At 44.5% G+C, this 17,930-nt stretch overlaps 1 protein-coding gene across 16 annotated transcripts in view; it reads left to right on the plus strand.

Moving 5' to 3' along the window:
* MEF2C (myocyte enhancer factor 2C) overlaps window positions 1-4,471 on the plus strand; it is a 172,987-nt gene extending 168,516 nt beyond the window's left edge. For 12 of the 16 annotated variants that reach the window (XM_028749307.2, XM_028749309.2, XM_028749299.2 and 9 more), the window contains one exon: window positions 2,603-4,471. In XM_028749307.2, the coding sequence (XP_028605140.1) occupies window positions 2,603-2,924 (322 nt within the window). In that variant the 3' untranslated portion in view covers window positions 2,925-4,471. The remainder of the gene's footprint in view (window positions 1-2,602) is intronic. The other 4 variants (XM_028749312.2, XM_028749310.2, XM_028749311.2 and 1 more) reach the window with 2 other exon arrangements.
* The last annotated feature ends 13,459 nt before the right edge of the window (window positions 4,472-17,930 follow it).

Here is a 17,930-nt window from a genome sequence, read left to right on the forward strand (position 1 = left end):
AACAATAGCCATTCATTATTAAACATTGTGACAATTAGTGAGAAAAGCACCGCCACATCATTCCAAGTACAAATGTGTTCACATGAGATAAAGCATTATTTTTGCGTTTTTGCAGAAATTTTGATAGATATTGGCTACAATCCTCCAGTTCTTGGCTCAGGAGGGTGTCCCACTAAGATTGCCAGAGCCGGGTGCAAATATTCATGCACAAGTGGAGTCTCCCCTGCAGATAACTTTTCATTTCACTTCAAAGGAGCAACCAAATCTATGCTCAGAAAGGTTGACACAGGGCCACCATGTGCAAAGCACATCAAGCCCACATCAAATTTAAGTAGGAGCAAGCTGAAAGTTCAGTTTGATGCATGATTCCGGAGCGAGATTTCACTCGTAATTGGCCAGCGTAAATGGTCGGTGTCTCCAGAGCTGTTCAGATAAACACAACAGTGGCGTAGCGTGGGGGGGTGCAGGGGGGCCGGCCGCACCGGGCACAACATCGGGGGGGCGCGCTTGCACTCGCAGCTCTCTGCCCCTACCTGCGCCCCCTACCCCCATGGGTTAGGGGGGCGCAAATTACTTGCCTTGCCCCGGGTGCTGACAACCCACGCTACGCCACTGAAACACAACATCCACTGAACCTTTAAGGGGCAGAATGGTATAGCACCCACTAACTGTGCTCTAGCCAACTGCATTCAGGGTTACTGGGAAAGGGGAGGGGCATGTGTGATTAAGTGGGGAGGGGCATAGTCAACACTGTTGGGGTTGGGGCTTAAAGATGCAGCTCCCCCATCTCACAGGTTCCTTGAACATGTTGGAGGGCATCTGAACAGTCTTTGCCTTTAGATGCAAGAAACTCCGTAGCGCAGGCATTAAATCTCGCTTTAATTTAGACATTTCACACAGCTATCGTATCAGACTGTTTCCTACCGTCAACATTTAATTTATACTTCCCATTGAACTCATGCACCTGCTCCGGGAGATATTCAAAGAGCAAACAGCTCTCGGGGTGGCCCTGCGCATTCTGCAACTGCCAACCTGAACGAGTCTCTTTAATTGAAACGAGTGCTTTTGAATTCTTATCTTTCATTTACTCTCACGACACTTCTATAAGGTTTGTCAGGTTTGAGGTTTTATTCAGAAGTAGAGCAGTGGGTGTGACAGAATAGTGCCATTGCTGACAGCAGTATCAACATACGTTTCTACACACACACACACACACACACACACACACACACAGCCCCATCCCATAGCAAAGTCTCATCAAATTGGTTTTGTCATACTGGTTTTCAGTGCACTTCAAGCTGAAATCAGGACAGCCTGATCCCTCCTCTGAAGAGGCAGGCAAAGAGTAATTCCACAGATGTAATTTCTGTTGTGGAGCATGTTGGCTGTTGCCCGTGACACCACTGGAACACAGTAGTTTTACAGCTGTGTGTGTGTGTGTGTGTGTGTGTGTGTGTGTGTGTGTGCGCGCGCACACACACACACACACACACGCACACACACACACACACTTTTAAAAGTAGCTATATAGATATAGGCATAGAGAGATGTAGATGTTATTTTCCTAGGCGCCATTTTTCACTGAGCACACAGACCCTCTTTCCACCACTAATAGTCTACATCTGCTGTTTTTTTAATTTTGTTTAAAAATAGCAAACCTTTCCCTCCATAGCCCACCCCACCCCCTTTCCATTTGTATGGTTATTGAGCTTCTGAAGCAGGACTTGGGGATAGGGCTGTCATCATAGAAAGGGGGAAATTATTTTTAAAATGTTGGAAGAACCCGAGATAATAGCCCAGTTTAAAAGTAATGCTAAACCATCGTTTATGAACAAGGCCTGGGCTTGCAGGCTTCTGCCTCACCTCTACTCCAAGTTCTGATTACTTTAAACTATGGTTTGTTGACATACAATAAGCTGGAGGAGGAGAGGAGGGAAAGAGCCCATGAGTCCAAGGCTCGCTGGTGTTCATTCATGTAAACATTAAACCATAGTTTAGCATTACATCTGAACCACCAGAGAATTTTCCGAGAACTTGGTTGAGCAAGGATTTAAATCTCCCCCTCCCACATCCAGGTTAATCTTTTGAGTGCACTAGAGAGTACAGAGTGTGGATCCCTCTCACTGTTCTTGGAAAGTGTGGTCTGAGTTTTGACCTTTCTTAATTTGCCGCATCCTGGCTCGAACCTCTTCCCAAAGCAGCCACAATGATTTGCAGTTCAACAGGCATCAAGGCGAGGTCAAACGGCCCGGCGGGGCAGAGCCGCAACACTAGCTTCCTGGCAGCAGCCCTGCTGCCACTTCCTGAGAAGGACTTGAGGGAGGCTAGAGCTGTGCGGGCGCACCAGTGGCGCCAGTCCCACATTCCCACAAGCGAGCCCACACAGCCTTGACCTCCCCACCACTGCCAGGGAGTAGGGTTATGGCTCCACTGCAATGGGGCCACTTCTGCCTCTGTAAATAATATCACCCCTTGCCCTCCTCACTTCCTGGCATGCCCCAGTCTCGGCCTCGAGTCTTTGAGCTGTTGTTTTGTGTTACGTGTGCATTTCCGGGGGGCTCTGCCTCCTCAGTCTGTAACTGGGTTTCCTTTCCTCCTACAGAGCTTGCACTAGCACTCATTTATCTCAGAATGCAAATCTCTCCCTGCCTTCTACTCAAAGCCTCAACATCAAGTCAGAACCTGTTTCTCCTCCTAGAGACCGTACCACCACACCTTCGAGATACCCACAGCACACGCGTCACGAGGCGGGAAGATCCCCTGTTGACAGCTTGAGCAGTTGCAGTAGTTCGTATGACGGAAGCGATAGAGAGGATCACCGGAACGAATTCCACTCTCCCATTGGACTCACCAGACCTTCGCCGGACGAAAGGGAAAGCCCCTCTGTCAAACGCATGAGGCTGTCTGAAGGATGGGCAACATGATAACATTATTAGCTATTAGGGGTTTTTTTTTTCTTGCAGTGTGTGTGTGCGTGTGCGTGTGCTATACCTTAATGGGGAAGAGGGCGGGCGGGAGGGGGTCGATATGCATTATATGTGCTGTGCGTGTGGGGGCGGGGGGGAAAGTCAGGTACTCTGTTTTGTAAAAGTACTTTTAAATTGCCTCAGTGATACCATATTAAAGATAAACAGCAATGCTGAGATAAGCTTCGCACTTGAGTTGTACAACAGAACACTTGTACAAAATAGGTTTTAAGGTTAACTTCTTTTCACTGTTGTGCTCCTTTGCAAAATGTATGTTACAATAGATAGTGTCATGTTGCAGGTTCAACGTTATTTACATGTAAATAGGTGGAAAAAAGAGGAAAAAAAGGAAACGTTTTTTTGCCCAACGGTGGCAGATCTTTACTGAGAGAGAAAGCAGCTGTTATGCAACATATAGAAAATGTACAGACGTTTTGGGAGACCCAGAAATTGAGTGACCAAGTAAAAAAAGAAAAAGGATGGTCACCTAATATATCTGAAATGCACACAAATATGTTGGCGTATTATTGGAGTATGGCATTTAAAAGAGAACCATACTTGTAAAAAAAAATATTAGTTTGAGGGCTAACCTATTTAATTTTTAAAATTCTGGGTCTGCATCACTTATTAAATAAAAATATAAAAATATGTAAATTACATTTTCCTTATTTTCATATTAAAAAGTAAGACAGAGTTCGCAAAGCATTGTGGCTTTTTGTAGTCTACTTAAGCCAAAATGTGTTTTTTCCCCTTCATAGCTTCGCCAATATTTTAAACATCCCTGAAAGAAACAAAAGGGGACTTTTTGTTTTTGTATAGAAAGCACTACCCTAAGCCATGAAGAACTCCATGCTTTGCTAACCAAGATAACTGTTTTCTCTTTGCAGAAGTTTTGTTTTTGAAATGTGTATTTCTAATTATATAAAATATTAAGAATCTTTTAAAAAAAATCTGTGAAATTAACATGCTTGTGTATAGCTTTCTAATATATATAATAATTATGGTAATAGCAGAAGTTTTTTGTTATCTTAATAGTGGGGGAATTATATTTGTGCAGTTGCACATTTAAGTAACTATTTTTTTCTCCTTTTGGTTTTTCTTTTAATCTGCATACATTTTACAGAATCAGTCAGCTGTTGAAGGCTAATCTGCAAAAGATTAGATTCCCCCCCCCTTCCTATAGCAGCCCATATAATTCTAATCCATCTGCCATCAGTTTTCTGATCTATTATATATACTGATCAGCTCCATCCTACTGATCTACACATTTGAGGCCCTCTTCTTACTTTATTTATGTCTTGCGTAACTTGTGGCTTTCTGCAAATATTGATCACAACATGATCTGGCTCAGCTTGGCCTTTATTCCATAAATTCATCAAAATTGGCATCCTCATCAGATTTGCAACCTGCAGGGAAAAAAGAAAGGAAGTTTAGGATAGCATCCTTCAAAGCATAGACATCCATGGTGGGAGAAGGCAAAGCAGGCAGTCCCCCCCCCCCCCCGAAGAACCATAATATCCTGATCCTCAGCTTTTGGGGGTATTTTTTAAAGATGAAGTTTAAAGCATTTTTAGGACCTGAGATAGGAGGCAAAATGAACAGGCACTGTTCTCTTTTTTGTGAGAAACTAGCCTGCTCCGCATTTCATATCCTTTTCCATTGCCACCGCCACCCTGGAAAAATTCCTTCAGACTCCCATGCTTCAAAGTGAAGTGGAAGTAAATATAAAAATCCAATAAGGAGTTACCTAAAAGGGGAGGTGCTATCCCAAGCGTAAGGGTCTTTTAAACCTAAGGAAGGTTACGTTACCTCAGAAATGTGATTTGGCATGCAAGTGTGGAATATCTCTTCCCGCTTAGACAAAAATAATGGAGGACAGGAAGAGCAGCACACCAGTTCTAAAGCTCATTGCAAAGATGAGCTGATGGAACCCGAGGCCTGATTTATAGATGCATATACATCACTTGCAGCACAGTCTTCAGTGGAGATGACTGCCAGGTAAATGGGGTATAGGATGGCAGTCTTGGTCATGCAGCATTATGGTGACTCAAAGCAGAATGGGTGATCCGTCTGCAGTGAAAAGTATTGCATTTGTGTTGGGATCTTTACTTAGTCTCGTGTTGCATTCAGAAAGTGATGAGCGTGCAGGTCTGACCCAGCAAATCTTAGTGAGTAACAGGAGCTGACTGTTCCGCTCAAGAGCAGTCATGTTTTGCACTGCCTTTGTCACGAGCAGACAAGATGTCCTTAAGTCCCAATCAATTGCTGCCTCAGTTTTAGGCATCCCACAGTTTCGTGACCGTGCAAAAAGAATAGCCATGTTGTGCTATTTCCAAACCTTCATTCCACCATCACCCCAATATGGAGGAGAGCAAGTGCAGTTGTCAAGTAGAAACATGTCCCACAGGGGGAAAGTGAAGGACCTCTTCTCCACCCGCCATTTCTGTCCTGATGGCTGCCTCTTGAGACTTCTTTTCTTTAAAGAAAAAAAATTATAATGTTAGGAGGAACTTACACCTGCATATAGCATTGAGTTTGTTCCTTATGAAATGACATGTTTTGTTAAGCAGAAATAGCACTGCGTGAAAGAGAGCGTCATTCATTCCGAATGCATCTTTTCCTTCTCGTGTGGAACTTCAGTGGCAAGTGATTGGTAGTTAATTCATTTTCTTTCTTTAATAATAATAATAATAATCCTGAGACTGAGGCTTGTTAGGAATCTTGTCCCTCTATTCCCAGATGTGTGTGTGATGGTGGTGAGGCTCTATGTAGCTTCTTGGCAGGATAAGAAAGGCACTCTGCAAACAGGTCAATACACCCTTTGTCTTCATCACAACACTGGGCATTCCAAACAGGTCCTGCATATCAGCCTTGCTGAGCTCTGCAAGCGATGCAGCACATATTCTCAGTTGGGAAGGAGGAATACGAGTTAGAAAGCCAAGTACTGTAAATTTCTTGTACTTCAGTGACGTAAGTCAGCTGGTGCCGCTGCTGTACCTAAATTTTCCCTACCTCCCACATAGATATTTTGCCAGTATAAAGAAGAGTGGAGAGAATGGAGGACCTCCTATCCTTTATTACCTGTTAATAAACACTCTTGCTGTGCACTGCTCATTAGTCAGCAAAACTTTTTCAGTGTCACAAGCGAGAATTGCACTATGACATGTACCTGTATGCAAAACATCCATCTTACATTGGACCAATGCTGATGTAGATACATAGGTTTAGTAGACAGAGGTGAACTGTATAAGCTTGGTTTACGCCACCCATCGCAAATAGTAACATGCTTTTGTTCACTCCTAACAACCCCCAATAATAAGCATGAACAACATAGGTGAAACTTCCCATTTTTTTCTCATATCATGAATGTTACTCTAGACCTATTTGCAGGTATACATTTGCACCTGTGTCTCTGCCTACTACCACAGCTTGTAGCATTGCCGTTTGGGGTGATGAGCTGGTTCAACAATTGCTTGGTCCCCTCCTAAGTATTTATTGGCTGGCACAGAAAATCTTAGGAGCATGCTGAGACCACATATTCCAAGCATAGAAAAACAGCTGATCATGCATCATTCCTACAGGTGATTTACAAAAGATACGCAGGCATTAAAAGAAAGTGAGAATGGGGCCAATAATTGATTTTTTTCGAGACATCTGCCAAATTATATCCCTCACCTTGACATATACCAATAGTCACATTCTCCATTTGGGAACTTTCAACTTAAATGTGTCTTAAATATGCAAATATGTCACAATTGTACCTTGTCGTTGAAACAAAATGAGAGGGAGAGAGAAACAATATTTGGTTTTTCAGTATTGTTGGAAGTAATTTGTCAATGGGGCTGATGGGGTCAGTCTTCTGAGTCTGAAGAATAGCCATATGAATAGTTTACCGTACAGCTGCCTCAGCTACACAACAGGGGGGGGGGGGAGAGATAACACTTGAGCTTCTGAAGAGAAGTGTAATGTTAACTTACCGCATTGTACCTGTGTGCAAGTAGGTAACAGTGTAAACAAGCTCATGCAACTAAGCTAGGCAATCTCTTGCAGTTAAAACCTTGGTTTTTATACAGCCACAGAACTGAATTGTGTGGAAATAGACGTGTTTTCGCTCCTCTTTCCTCTACTGAGCTAAAGTGAAGTATAGGGGCAAGAAGTGAGGGTTAATTCATAATTGTAAATGGAGTTAATTAATAAAGAAGCACAACTTTTAATTGTGATGTCGCTTTCTAGAAACTTTAACTGTCTATCTTTAACTGTTCCTTTTATCTGTACCTTAACCATCTATTGCATTTGCAAAGCTACTTTTTGGGCTTATTGTGTGATTCCTTTATATTTAAGCAGTTTGGGGCAGCGCCCCAAGAATGGATTAAGATTTACTTCAACCCAGGCAGTACAAAGGTATAGGCAACGTGAGATACCTTAAGAGGAATCTCCCCCTTTCTTGCTGATCCTTATTTGGGAAAGCCTTGTCGATGACGTTATTAAACCTAATCGCTGGTGACAATGATATGATATACACAATCTGCACAAATTTGTATATTGTATGCATTGATGCCTTTCCCGGTGAAGTCTTTTTAATCATTTCAATGTTTTTTCAAAGTTGTTTTTTGTAACCAAATGGTTTCTATTTTCCCCGGAAGCGGAATTTAAAATTTTTTAATGATTAATATAAAGATATCTGCTGTTTCTCAGAGCTTTTTTCAGGCAAAGCTAAAAGCAAGAATAAAACAACTGCTACGCTGTTTGCAAGAATGTCAAGAACCCCTTTTTATTGTTTGCATTTGTCTTAGGCCCATCTTCCCTAGTAGACACAACATATGTGGTTTTTGTTTCCTTTCTCTTCTCCTTCCCCCAGAAGGCAAATGCTTTGTCTTTGTTTCCCAAAAAGCCACTTGAAACCTCAATAAAGGCTGTTGCCTAAACACAGCATACTTCATCTGCTCCCATTTTATGCCATCTGCAGTGACGTCCTCACTTCTGTGGCCTCCATTTCCTGGCATTACAGGTCCCGTGAAGGAGTGGTGGGACATTGGGGTCAGTTGAGAATGCTTCACTGTTAGCTAATAACAGGCTTTTGTGAATATACTTTAACCAAAGATGTGGAGCAATCCAAGTGTTGAGTTCCATACATCCTGTATCATGTTCCGTGCTGGATTATGAGCATAACCAGGTCATTTGGCTTCACCATCCCATCCCTGTTCATCCCTCAGACTGACCCATGCCTCAGTGTCATTCAAAGAGGTCAACCCCATGACAGATGAAACCCCCAGCATCGATGCTCTCTGTGGAGCCACTGACATCAGCTCACATTGCACCACAAAGCATTTGACTTGGATTGCTTCAGATGATTTGCTTCTATTTTCTTTTCCTGGGGATTTGTTTTGATTAAATCAGCGATAATTAAGAAATCATCCTGTAAATGGGGGCATACGAGCGTTTTGCAAGAAATATTAAACTTAAGAGGCTCACAGCGGCATAAGCTGGACTTTGTCGCCACTAGATAACAAGACATTATAACCAAGTTAAAAATCACATCTGTGAATCTCAAGGGACTTAATTCAGCTGTCTGTAGTGAACAATAAATAAATAAAATGGGAAAATTTCAAATGTTTCTCCTGCTGGAAATAAGGTATAATTTGTATTTTGCAGCCGAATCAGTAAAGTTACTGGCTTTCTTAGTGATACAGTGTCTCTGGTGCATTTTTTAAAATAATCATAATAATATAATTATAATAATTAAATAATGCTCTGCTACTCAGTTAGACATTAATGTAAGCTCAAGACCTGGAGTCCCTGCCTAAAGCTTCCAGAGGTTTTCAACCTTTTCGAGTTGACGGTTCCCTTGACCAACAACATTATTTTTGCAGCTCCCCTGTAGGGAAACTTGCTCCGAGTCTCAGAAGCTCAGTTATGTTGCCCCTTGCCTGCCAAGCTGTCAGCCCCTCTCCCCCCTTTTTGACACCCTCCTTTATGGAGGGTTTCATCAGCCTCCTCTCCTCTCCCCTCTCCTCCAAGGCCACCTCAGCTCCTGACAACCAACACCCCCTGGCCAGCCCCAGAGGCATGATTCGCCTGGAGAACTTGTAGCCAGGGCCACTGCAACAAACAGCTGTGCAAGCCTCTGGAAGCGGAGACTTGAGAGGGCATCAGAGGAGGGGGGGAGGAATAGAGGCCAATGCGGCCTGCGGCGCACCTGACCACCATTCAGAACCACTGGCTTAACCCACAACAGAAGAAAAGGGATGATTGGACCATTAAGGACAAATGGTGCCCTGGAGATCATAAAGCTGGAGGGGAGGAATTGGCAGCTTTTGGGTCACCTGTGGATCTTAACTGAAGTTCATAAATCCATCTGCATGGAATTAGTTCACTTCAGGTTTTCTGCAAGTGCTTGTTCAGACCTGTTCTAGTGGAGGGAAGGAAAGCAGGACAAAGCCAAAACAAGTGGAGGGAGGGGACACACAGGGAGCAAGAGAGAACACTCTGCAGTGTTGCAATTTCCACCCACATTTGACTAGTTCAGCCTACCATGAGTTGGCTTTTCTCGTAAATCAGTCTTTCATAGGAAAACAGTCCTGTCTTGAAGCTAAAAGCAGGATCTTCAGATACGTATATGGCACTTAAAACACAGAAACTCATCAAAATATGTTATTGTTTTCAGGGTTGGGGAACCTTTGGCCCCCTAGATGTTGGACTACAGCTCCCATCATCCCTGATTGTTGGCCATGCTGGCTGGGGTTCATGGGACATGTAGTCCAGCAACATATAGAGGGCCAAAGTTTTCCCACCACCCACTTCATATGCTCTATGCTATTGGAACAGTGCAGAACACTTAACATTTCAGTAGGCTGGGTCAAGCGCAGAAGCATCTAATATAGCAATGGTGAAGCCAAACAATCATGAATCTCTGCCTGGATGGGAGACCACTGAAGCCCCAAGTAAGCGGTTCTTGGCCGTCTAAGGGAAAAGTAGGCTATAGCAAGCATGGTTCTTGGCATAGCCTTCTTTCCTGTTAGGCATGCTCTAGCACAATATGATTCCTGTGTTAAGCAGTTGGTTAGATGAGATGACCTACCAGACCCATTCCAGCTCAGTTACTTTCATTCGAGATTCTTCTTTCCATTTCCCTCCCATACTGCTGAGCTCCCAAGAAAGGAGTTGGCAGCCAAGTCTTTCTGCAGATAACGTTTCTAGGGGCAGATTTTTGAATGCAAAATCTGTGGAGAACGAAGTGAAACACATGCTTGTTTGTGCACTTTCTGTGCACCGGTGGACTCATCAGAATCAAAAGTTAAGATCATAAGACACACCTTCCTGGATCTGACAAAAGGCCTTACTAGTCCAGCATTCTTTGTTCACTCAGCAAGAAGTCCACCAACCACAGCACTCTTCCACTCATCATCTGCAGCAACTGGTATTCAGAGGCAGTGATTCATAACATTGACTGAGCAAAAGTATGAAGTAGGCCCTCCCCCTTGAGATTCCTATCCCTAGTATACCTTTCTCTTACTAAGGTCACAAAGAGGCAAGGGCAAACTCTGTGGCCTAGTAAGGCAATATGGCATTCAAATATTATCATTGTACAGTGGTGCCTCGCAAGATGAAATTAATCCGTTCCGCGAGTCTCTTCGTCTTGCGGTTTTTTCGTCTTGCGAAGCAGGGCTATTAGCGGCTTAGCGGCTATTAACGGCTTAGATGCTTAAAGAAAAAGGAAACAAACTCGCAAGAACTCGCAAGACATTTCATCTTGCGAAGCAAGCCCATAGGGAAATTCGTCTTGCGGAACAACTCAAAAAACGGAAAACCCTTTCATCTAGCGAGTTTTTCGTCTTGCGAGGCATTCGTCTTGAGGGGCACCACTGTATTAAATTGCTATACCGCCATTCATCCAAGGATCACAGGGGTAGTTTACAAATATGAAAACACAAAATAGCATAGTAATAAACAAAAACAATTCCATTTTTGTGTTGCTGCCAATCAGACCTTTCCTGGTGGAGGCACATAAAGAAGGGCCTCAGATTATGATCACAGGGTCTTGGTCAGTTCATATGAGGGGAAGCAGTCCTTGAGGTATTGCGGTCCTGAGACATTTAAGGCTTTATAGGTCAAAAACAGCACTTTGAATTAGCCCTAGAAACTAATTGGCAGCCAATGCAGTCAGGTCAGGATTGGCATTCAGTGCTCAAATTGTCTTGCCCTGGTGAGCAACCTGGCCACTGAATTCTGCACCAGCTGAAATTTCTGAACCATCTTCAGAGGCAGCCCCATGTAAAATGTGTTATAGTAACCTAACCTAGATGTTACCAGAGCATAGACAACAGACGTTAGGCTCTGCTTGTGCAGATAGGGGCGCAGCCACCAGCCAAAGCTGATGGAAAGCTCTCCATGCAGTTGAGGCCAACTGAGCCTCAAGCAACAGCAATGGATTCCAAAGTACCCCACCTCCCATCCAGCCAGTCTAGGGAACCTCCTACTAATGGTGCCTCAGCCTTATCTGGACTGAGCTTTGCTCAGTTTATTGGTTGCCATCCAATCCATTACTGGACAGACACATCCACTGCCACGCCTGCAGATATAAAAGAGAAATACAGCTGTGTGTCATCAGCATATTGCTGACAATGTACTCCAAAACTCCAGATGACTCCACTCAGCAGTTTCATGTAGATGCCAAACACCATGGGGGATAAAATCAAACCCTGAGGAACCCCACATTGAAGACTCCACAGGGCCAAAGAGCCTTCCCCAAGCATCATCCTCTGGAAACAACCATCCAAGTATCAACCATCTGCTGCTCCAGAGAAGCGGACACGGAGCAATGGATCCAAACTACAAGAAAGAAGATTCCACCTAAACATTAGGAAGAACTTCCTGACAGTAAGAGCTGTTCGACAGTGGAATTTGCTGCCAAGGAGTGTGGTGGAGTCTCCTTCTTTGGAGGTCTTTAAGCAGAGGCTTGACAACCATATGTCAGGAGTGCTCTGATGGTGTTTCCTGCTTGGCAGGGGGTTGGACTCGATGGCCCTTGTGGTCTCTTCCAACTCTATGATTCTATGATTCTAAGTAGGACCAGAACCACCACAAAGTGGTGCCACCCACCTGCAACTTGGACAGCCGCTCCAGAAGGATATCATAGTCATTGATATTGAAACCCGCTGAGAGGTCAACAAGAATTAACAGGGATACATTTCCTCTGTCTCTTTCCCAACAGAGGTCATCATACAAGGCAACCAAAGCAGCTTCTGTGCCAAAACACTTAATCCCAATAGAAGTTGATCTAGAAAAAACAGTTTTCTTCCAAGAGCACCTGGATCTGGTCTTGACTTTTCCTTGCCTTTTCCAATTCCTCCCCTGTTCTGCCACTGATATCAGCAAAAAAAAATTATTTCACTACGTGCCCAACATCTGATTAGGGAGGCTGTAAGACTTCTTTCTTTCCCTAGCCATTTTGTAACTACACTCCTTTTTGTAATTAAAGACCTCGTCCTTTTCTTTGTTGAAATCACACTCCTTTCATTACATTTGTTAAATTACGCTGGGTATCTTACAGTCACGTAATCTGCGGGGGTTAGTGGGGCATCTTGGTGGGTGAGTGACAGATGGAAGCTGCCAGGAGTGGCCATTGTGGTCGGCTCACCTGCTGCCACCACCATTCACTTTGGAATGAATAGAAATTGAATGGGACACGTTCGTTTAGAAATAAATGCACATCCCTAGATCTGACTTTTTTCAACCTGGTCTGACATACTTGCATTGGGTATATCTAGGAAGTGGCAAACCATGATGGAGAAACAGGCTTGGGCATATGGCAAAGCAGTTATATGACAGGTTCGCCATCTGCTTAAGCTTATAGAAATCAGCAGAATCAAACACTAAAGCTTTTTTTCTGAACGGTTCCAATTTAGACTGCAGGGATGTGTGTGTTGCATATTTGGGAGGGGAAAGCATATTGGGAGTGATAATTTGAAGACTTGATATACATCTTCCACCCTCAACACACGCAAGCATTTATGGGCCCTTTAAAAAGTGCAGGATCTATCAGCAGTTCTTAAAAGGCTACAGTAATGTTTAAACCAAGGGTGGGGAATGAGTAGCCTACTAGATGCAGTTGGACTACATCTTCCATAGTCCTTGAGCATTTGCAATGCTGGCTGGGGCTGGTGGGAACTGGAGTCTAGCAACATTGTCATGGAGGCAGCTGGTCAGTAAATCACACGGCTCAAAGCTGGGGTTAACTCTTTATTAGCGAAACATGATCTTCACAGACTTAGCTGAGTTTCAGGCCTAATGAACACGGCAGCTTATGCCCTCCACGCAATCAGTCCCCAACTCCTGACAGCCATCTCCTACATGTCTCCTCCTCTCCAGGGCTTCTTCCAAGCTATAGGAGACTGTGCCTGCATGCAACCTGACTTTGCTCCTCCCTTTTCATACCTCGTCTGGTTCTGGGAGTCAAGAGGGAGGGGAGCCTGGACTCTTCACCAGCCAGACTCATCTCTACCTCTTCACCTCCCTCCTCCCACTCAGCTGCTTCAGCTGCCTCTGATTCTTGACTTCTCTCTGCCACAGACTCTCCCAGCTCACTAAGCCCTGTGAAGGGGTCTTCAGCTTCTGGCACCTCCTCTTCTCCCTCTCCTCCCTCTGACCACTCATTGTTGCCCCACCACCACTCCCTGGGCTCTGATCCTTCTTCCCTTGGGAGTTCCCCAGCTTGTCCTTCCCACCATTCTTCTGTGTCCAACCACTTCATGACAGCAGACAGATCATCTGCCATGTGTGGAAAACCCCTGGTTCAATCCCCAGCATCTCCAGGTAGGACTGTAAGAGACCCTTGTGTGAAACCCTGAAGAACTGCTGCTGCCAGCCAGAGTAGGCAGTACTGCTCTAGACGGGCAAATAGTCTGACTCGATATGAGACAGCTTTCTATGTTCCTATTCAAGCATCTGCAAGAAAATGCACAGTTCTCCGTCAATTCAAAAAGATGAGTTGTTCCTACTATTTCATCATTACATTCTTATGAATCTGCAACAGCCTCTGCCGCTTTCTGCACTTGAAATGGTTAAGCAACAATATTATACAGATTTTGTGCATTGCGGTTCATTGATGGAGTTGTCCAATTCTTTAATACTTGAATGCCTCTGCTAGTTCTCTGTAATTGGAACACATGGCCCTGGCAATGCCCCTTTTCTTTAAATCCTGCTATTGCATTATATTGCACCTGATGTGACCTATTGTTTTCTGTGCTGGGAGGAGCTGTTCAGCTGGGCTTTAATGACCATCAGTCGTCTCTTTTTTCACAATGGCTGCTCATTTCTTGGGTTTCCAGTTCCCTCTGATTACCATGTTTGAGGATGTGTCATCTAATCAGAAAAAAAGGAAATTAGGGGGAAAACATAATAGGAGTTAAAGAGGGTTCTGCAACCAGATGCAAATGAATGCGCTGAAATGTTCAGAGGCTCCGTTATCAAGAAACCGTGCTGGAAAGGGTTTTTACAAGATAATGAACCCATGGCAAGGAACCAAGTGATGATCGGAAGCAACTGATTCAAAAAAAGGATGCCAACCTCTCTCCCTTTCAATGCCCCAAGTCACAACATTAAGCACGAAGATGGAACCACGCAAGTGAGGGACAAACCCTCTTCACTTGCCCATCTTGGTTGGGCTTTTAGGCTCAGTTTGGGAAGGGGGAGCAAGAGGGAACCAAGTGTGGGGAAAAGAAGTATGGGAAGGACCTCCCACCCTTTGCTCGCCCCACTTGGTGACTTTGCAGAGCAGGAAGAAGCAATGGAGCTGCCTTGTCCAGTCTGAGTCATGAGCATGGCGAGACCTGAGAGGTGGAGAGACTGCAGGGGTGTCAACTTGAATAAAATATGGGGGACAGGTAAGCCCTGCCTCACATATTTGATCACAAGACATGGTTCACACATACCATTGGAATGACAATGTCCAGCAACTTTGGGGGGGGGTAAGCCCCTCAAATGTTTTATTTGGGATGCTGAAAGCACCTTGACCCTTAGGAGCTGGCCAAAGTTTATAATATCCTGGAGGACAGCATGACTGTCTAACAGGCTGGTGGAAACCCTGCCAGTGTGGTGTAGTGGTTAAGAGCGATAGACTCGTAATCTGGTGAACCGGGTTCGCGTCTCTGCTCCTCCACAGGCAGCTGCTGGGTGACCTTGGGCCAGTCACACTTCTTTGAAGTCTCTCAGCCCCTCTCACCTCACGGAGTGTTTGTTGTGGAGAAGGGAAGGAAAGGAGAACGTTAGCCGCTTTGAGACTCCTTCGGGTAGTGATAAAGCGGAATATCAAATCCAACCTCTTCTTCTTCTTCTGAGCCAAGAACACGCCTGAGCAGCATAAAGATGCGCTGCAACATATTGTTGTTGGTCCCTCTGGTTGGAGCCTGAATTTCCATCTCCCAAAAACAGCCCATCTCCATGGCAAAGCTTTGGCTCACTTGCTTCTTCTGCAATTCCCTTTCTCAGAGGAGGCAGTAGGAACTCCTTTTCTTTTCCCGGCACAGGTACCTGTCAACGTGGGGGGGGGAGGCGGGGGGATGTGTGTGTTGTGACATTATCCCACTGTTTGTATTATCTCCAGTTCCCGAGTTTAGTGTTGCCGTAATGCTGCACCAGCTCTGAGTCAAATCATGTGCTTTTCTCAGTGTGCAGTTACATTAATAGCCTTCTGTTTTGATAGATTTGCAAAGGAAAACCTCAAGCCTGGTAATAGTCTTGAGAAGCCCAATTCTGCCCTCACTCTCCTGGGTTCAGCTCCCAGGGGACAGCAGAGTGATGCCTGGGTTCGCTGCAGCTTCTGCGTTGACTCTTTTTCTGTCTAAGACGGTAACTTACCCTGGTTTGCACATTACCAACAGGGAGATGGTTTGGCACTGCAGGGGCACAAGTAAAGCAATGCCAAAGGCCCTGGGGTTTGCCTGCCTTTTTTCTTTCTTTTTTTTACTTCAAAGAAGTAGGAGGAGGACTCTAAGGTTGCAGCCCTAAGCACACTTCCTGGGGAGTGAATGTAAATCCCACTGAATTTTTGGGAGCCAGAGATTCAGCTGGCTCCCTTTCTGCCCACTTAGAAACAGAACTTTATTGTTACAGTGGGCATTTTTAAAGCTAATTTTCATCTGGTTATTTTAATATACAAGATAGGGACGCGGGTGGCGCTGTGGGTAAAAGCCTCAGCACCTAGGGCTTGCCGATCGAAAGGTCGGCGGTTCGAATCCCCGCGGCGGGGTGCGCTCCCATCGCTCGGTCCCAGCGCCTGCCAACCTAGCAGTTCGAAAGCACCCCCGGGTGCAAGTAGATAAATAGGGACCGCTTACCAGCAGGAAGGTAAACGGCGTTCCGTGTGCTGCGCTGGCTTGCTAGATGCAGCTTTGTCACACTGGCCACGTGACCCGGAAGTGTCTCCGGACAGCGCTGGTCCCCGGCCTCTTGAGTGAGATGGGCGCACAACCCCAGAGTCTGTCAAGACTGGCCCGTACGGGCAGGGGTACCTTTACCTTTTTAAGGACACCAAAATAAATTAAATATACAAATCTATTAAAAATACACAAATTATTGCAAGGTTTCTCCAAAGAAATTCATACTTGGGGGATATAAGAGAGAGGTAAAATGTAAAAGACCCCTGGATGGTTAAGTCCAGTCAAAGAAGGTTGGTTATTCATATGTAGCATACGATTCTGCAAGTTGCTACATCATCTGCTTGTCCTCTTAAAGGTAAAAGTACGCCCTGACCATTAAGTCCAGCCATGGACGACTCTGGGGTTGCGGCGCTCATCTCATTCTACAGGCCGAGAAGCAGGCGTTTGTCCACAAATAGCTTCCAGGTCATGTGGCCAGCATGACTAAGCCGCTTCTGGCGAAATCAGAGCAGCGCACGGAGACGCCGTTTACCTTCCCACCGGAGCAGTACCTATTTATCTACTTGCACTTGACGTGCTTTCGAACTGCTAGGTTGGCAGGAGCAGGGACTGAGCAACAGGAGCTCACCCTGTCACGGGGATTCGAACCACCGACCTTCTGATCGGCAACCCCTAGGCTCTGTGGTTTAGACCACAGCACCACTCACGTCCCTTAAGGTGTGAAAATTATGGGGAAGTTTCTGAAATAACTGTTTGTTTGTTTTTTGTTTGTTTGTTTGTAAAAGTATTTGTATACCACTATATCATTAAAAAATGTCTAAGTGGTTCACAGCAATAAAAACATAAAAACATAAAAAAATTAAAACAGCTAAAAACAGACATCAAGTAACCATTGCAGAAGGATGTATTCTTAACTGCCTGTGAAGGAGCCAACTCCTAAAGGCCAAGGTACCTTTACTCCTGCCTCCAATAAAATATTTGAGGAGGCTGGGCCTTCCTAAAGTTGATGGACATTGTCTTTCAAATAGTGTGTATGTGTACTGTGTCATGTGACTGGTTGTGTAGGGCGGGGTTTACCTGCAAACTCCCCTCCCTCCATGTTTTATTCAAGTTGCCACCTCCAATTGCCTGCATAGGCCTGGCGGGATAGAAAAGTTTTCAGTAGGCACAGAAGGCATCTACTGAATCAATATTCATTTTTGGATGAAGGGTTTGTTATTATTGAATTTGTTATTATAAATCTAATAATAATAACAACAACAACAACAACAACAACAACAACAACAATAAATTCCACAGGACAGAGCCAATGACTTTAAAGGCTCGATTTCTCATTGTTATCAAACAAGCTTCACCAACTCAGGGAGTGACAAGTGATGCTCCTGCAGATTATTTGACTTTTGGTTTCTGCTCTTGTTATCATGGTTGGTTTATTGTGTAGATATATCTGATTTTGCTTCTCTAGTTTTACTTTAAGATATCTGAAGCAGCCTTGAGTGGCATTTATGCCTTGAAGGGCAGGGTGTTTGTTTGTTTGTTTGTTTGTTTGTTTGTTTGTTTGTTTGGCATATTGATTACCCACCATTCA

This window comes from Podarcis muralis, chromosome 11, assembly GCF_964188315.1.
Source record: "Podarcis muralis chromosome 11, rPodMur119.hap1.1, whole genome shotgun sequence".
In the NCBI taxonomy this organism is placed as follows: domain Eukaryota; kingdom Metazoa; phylum Chordata; class Lepidosauria; order Squamata; family Lacertidae; genus Podarcis; species Podarcis muralis.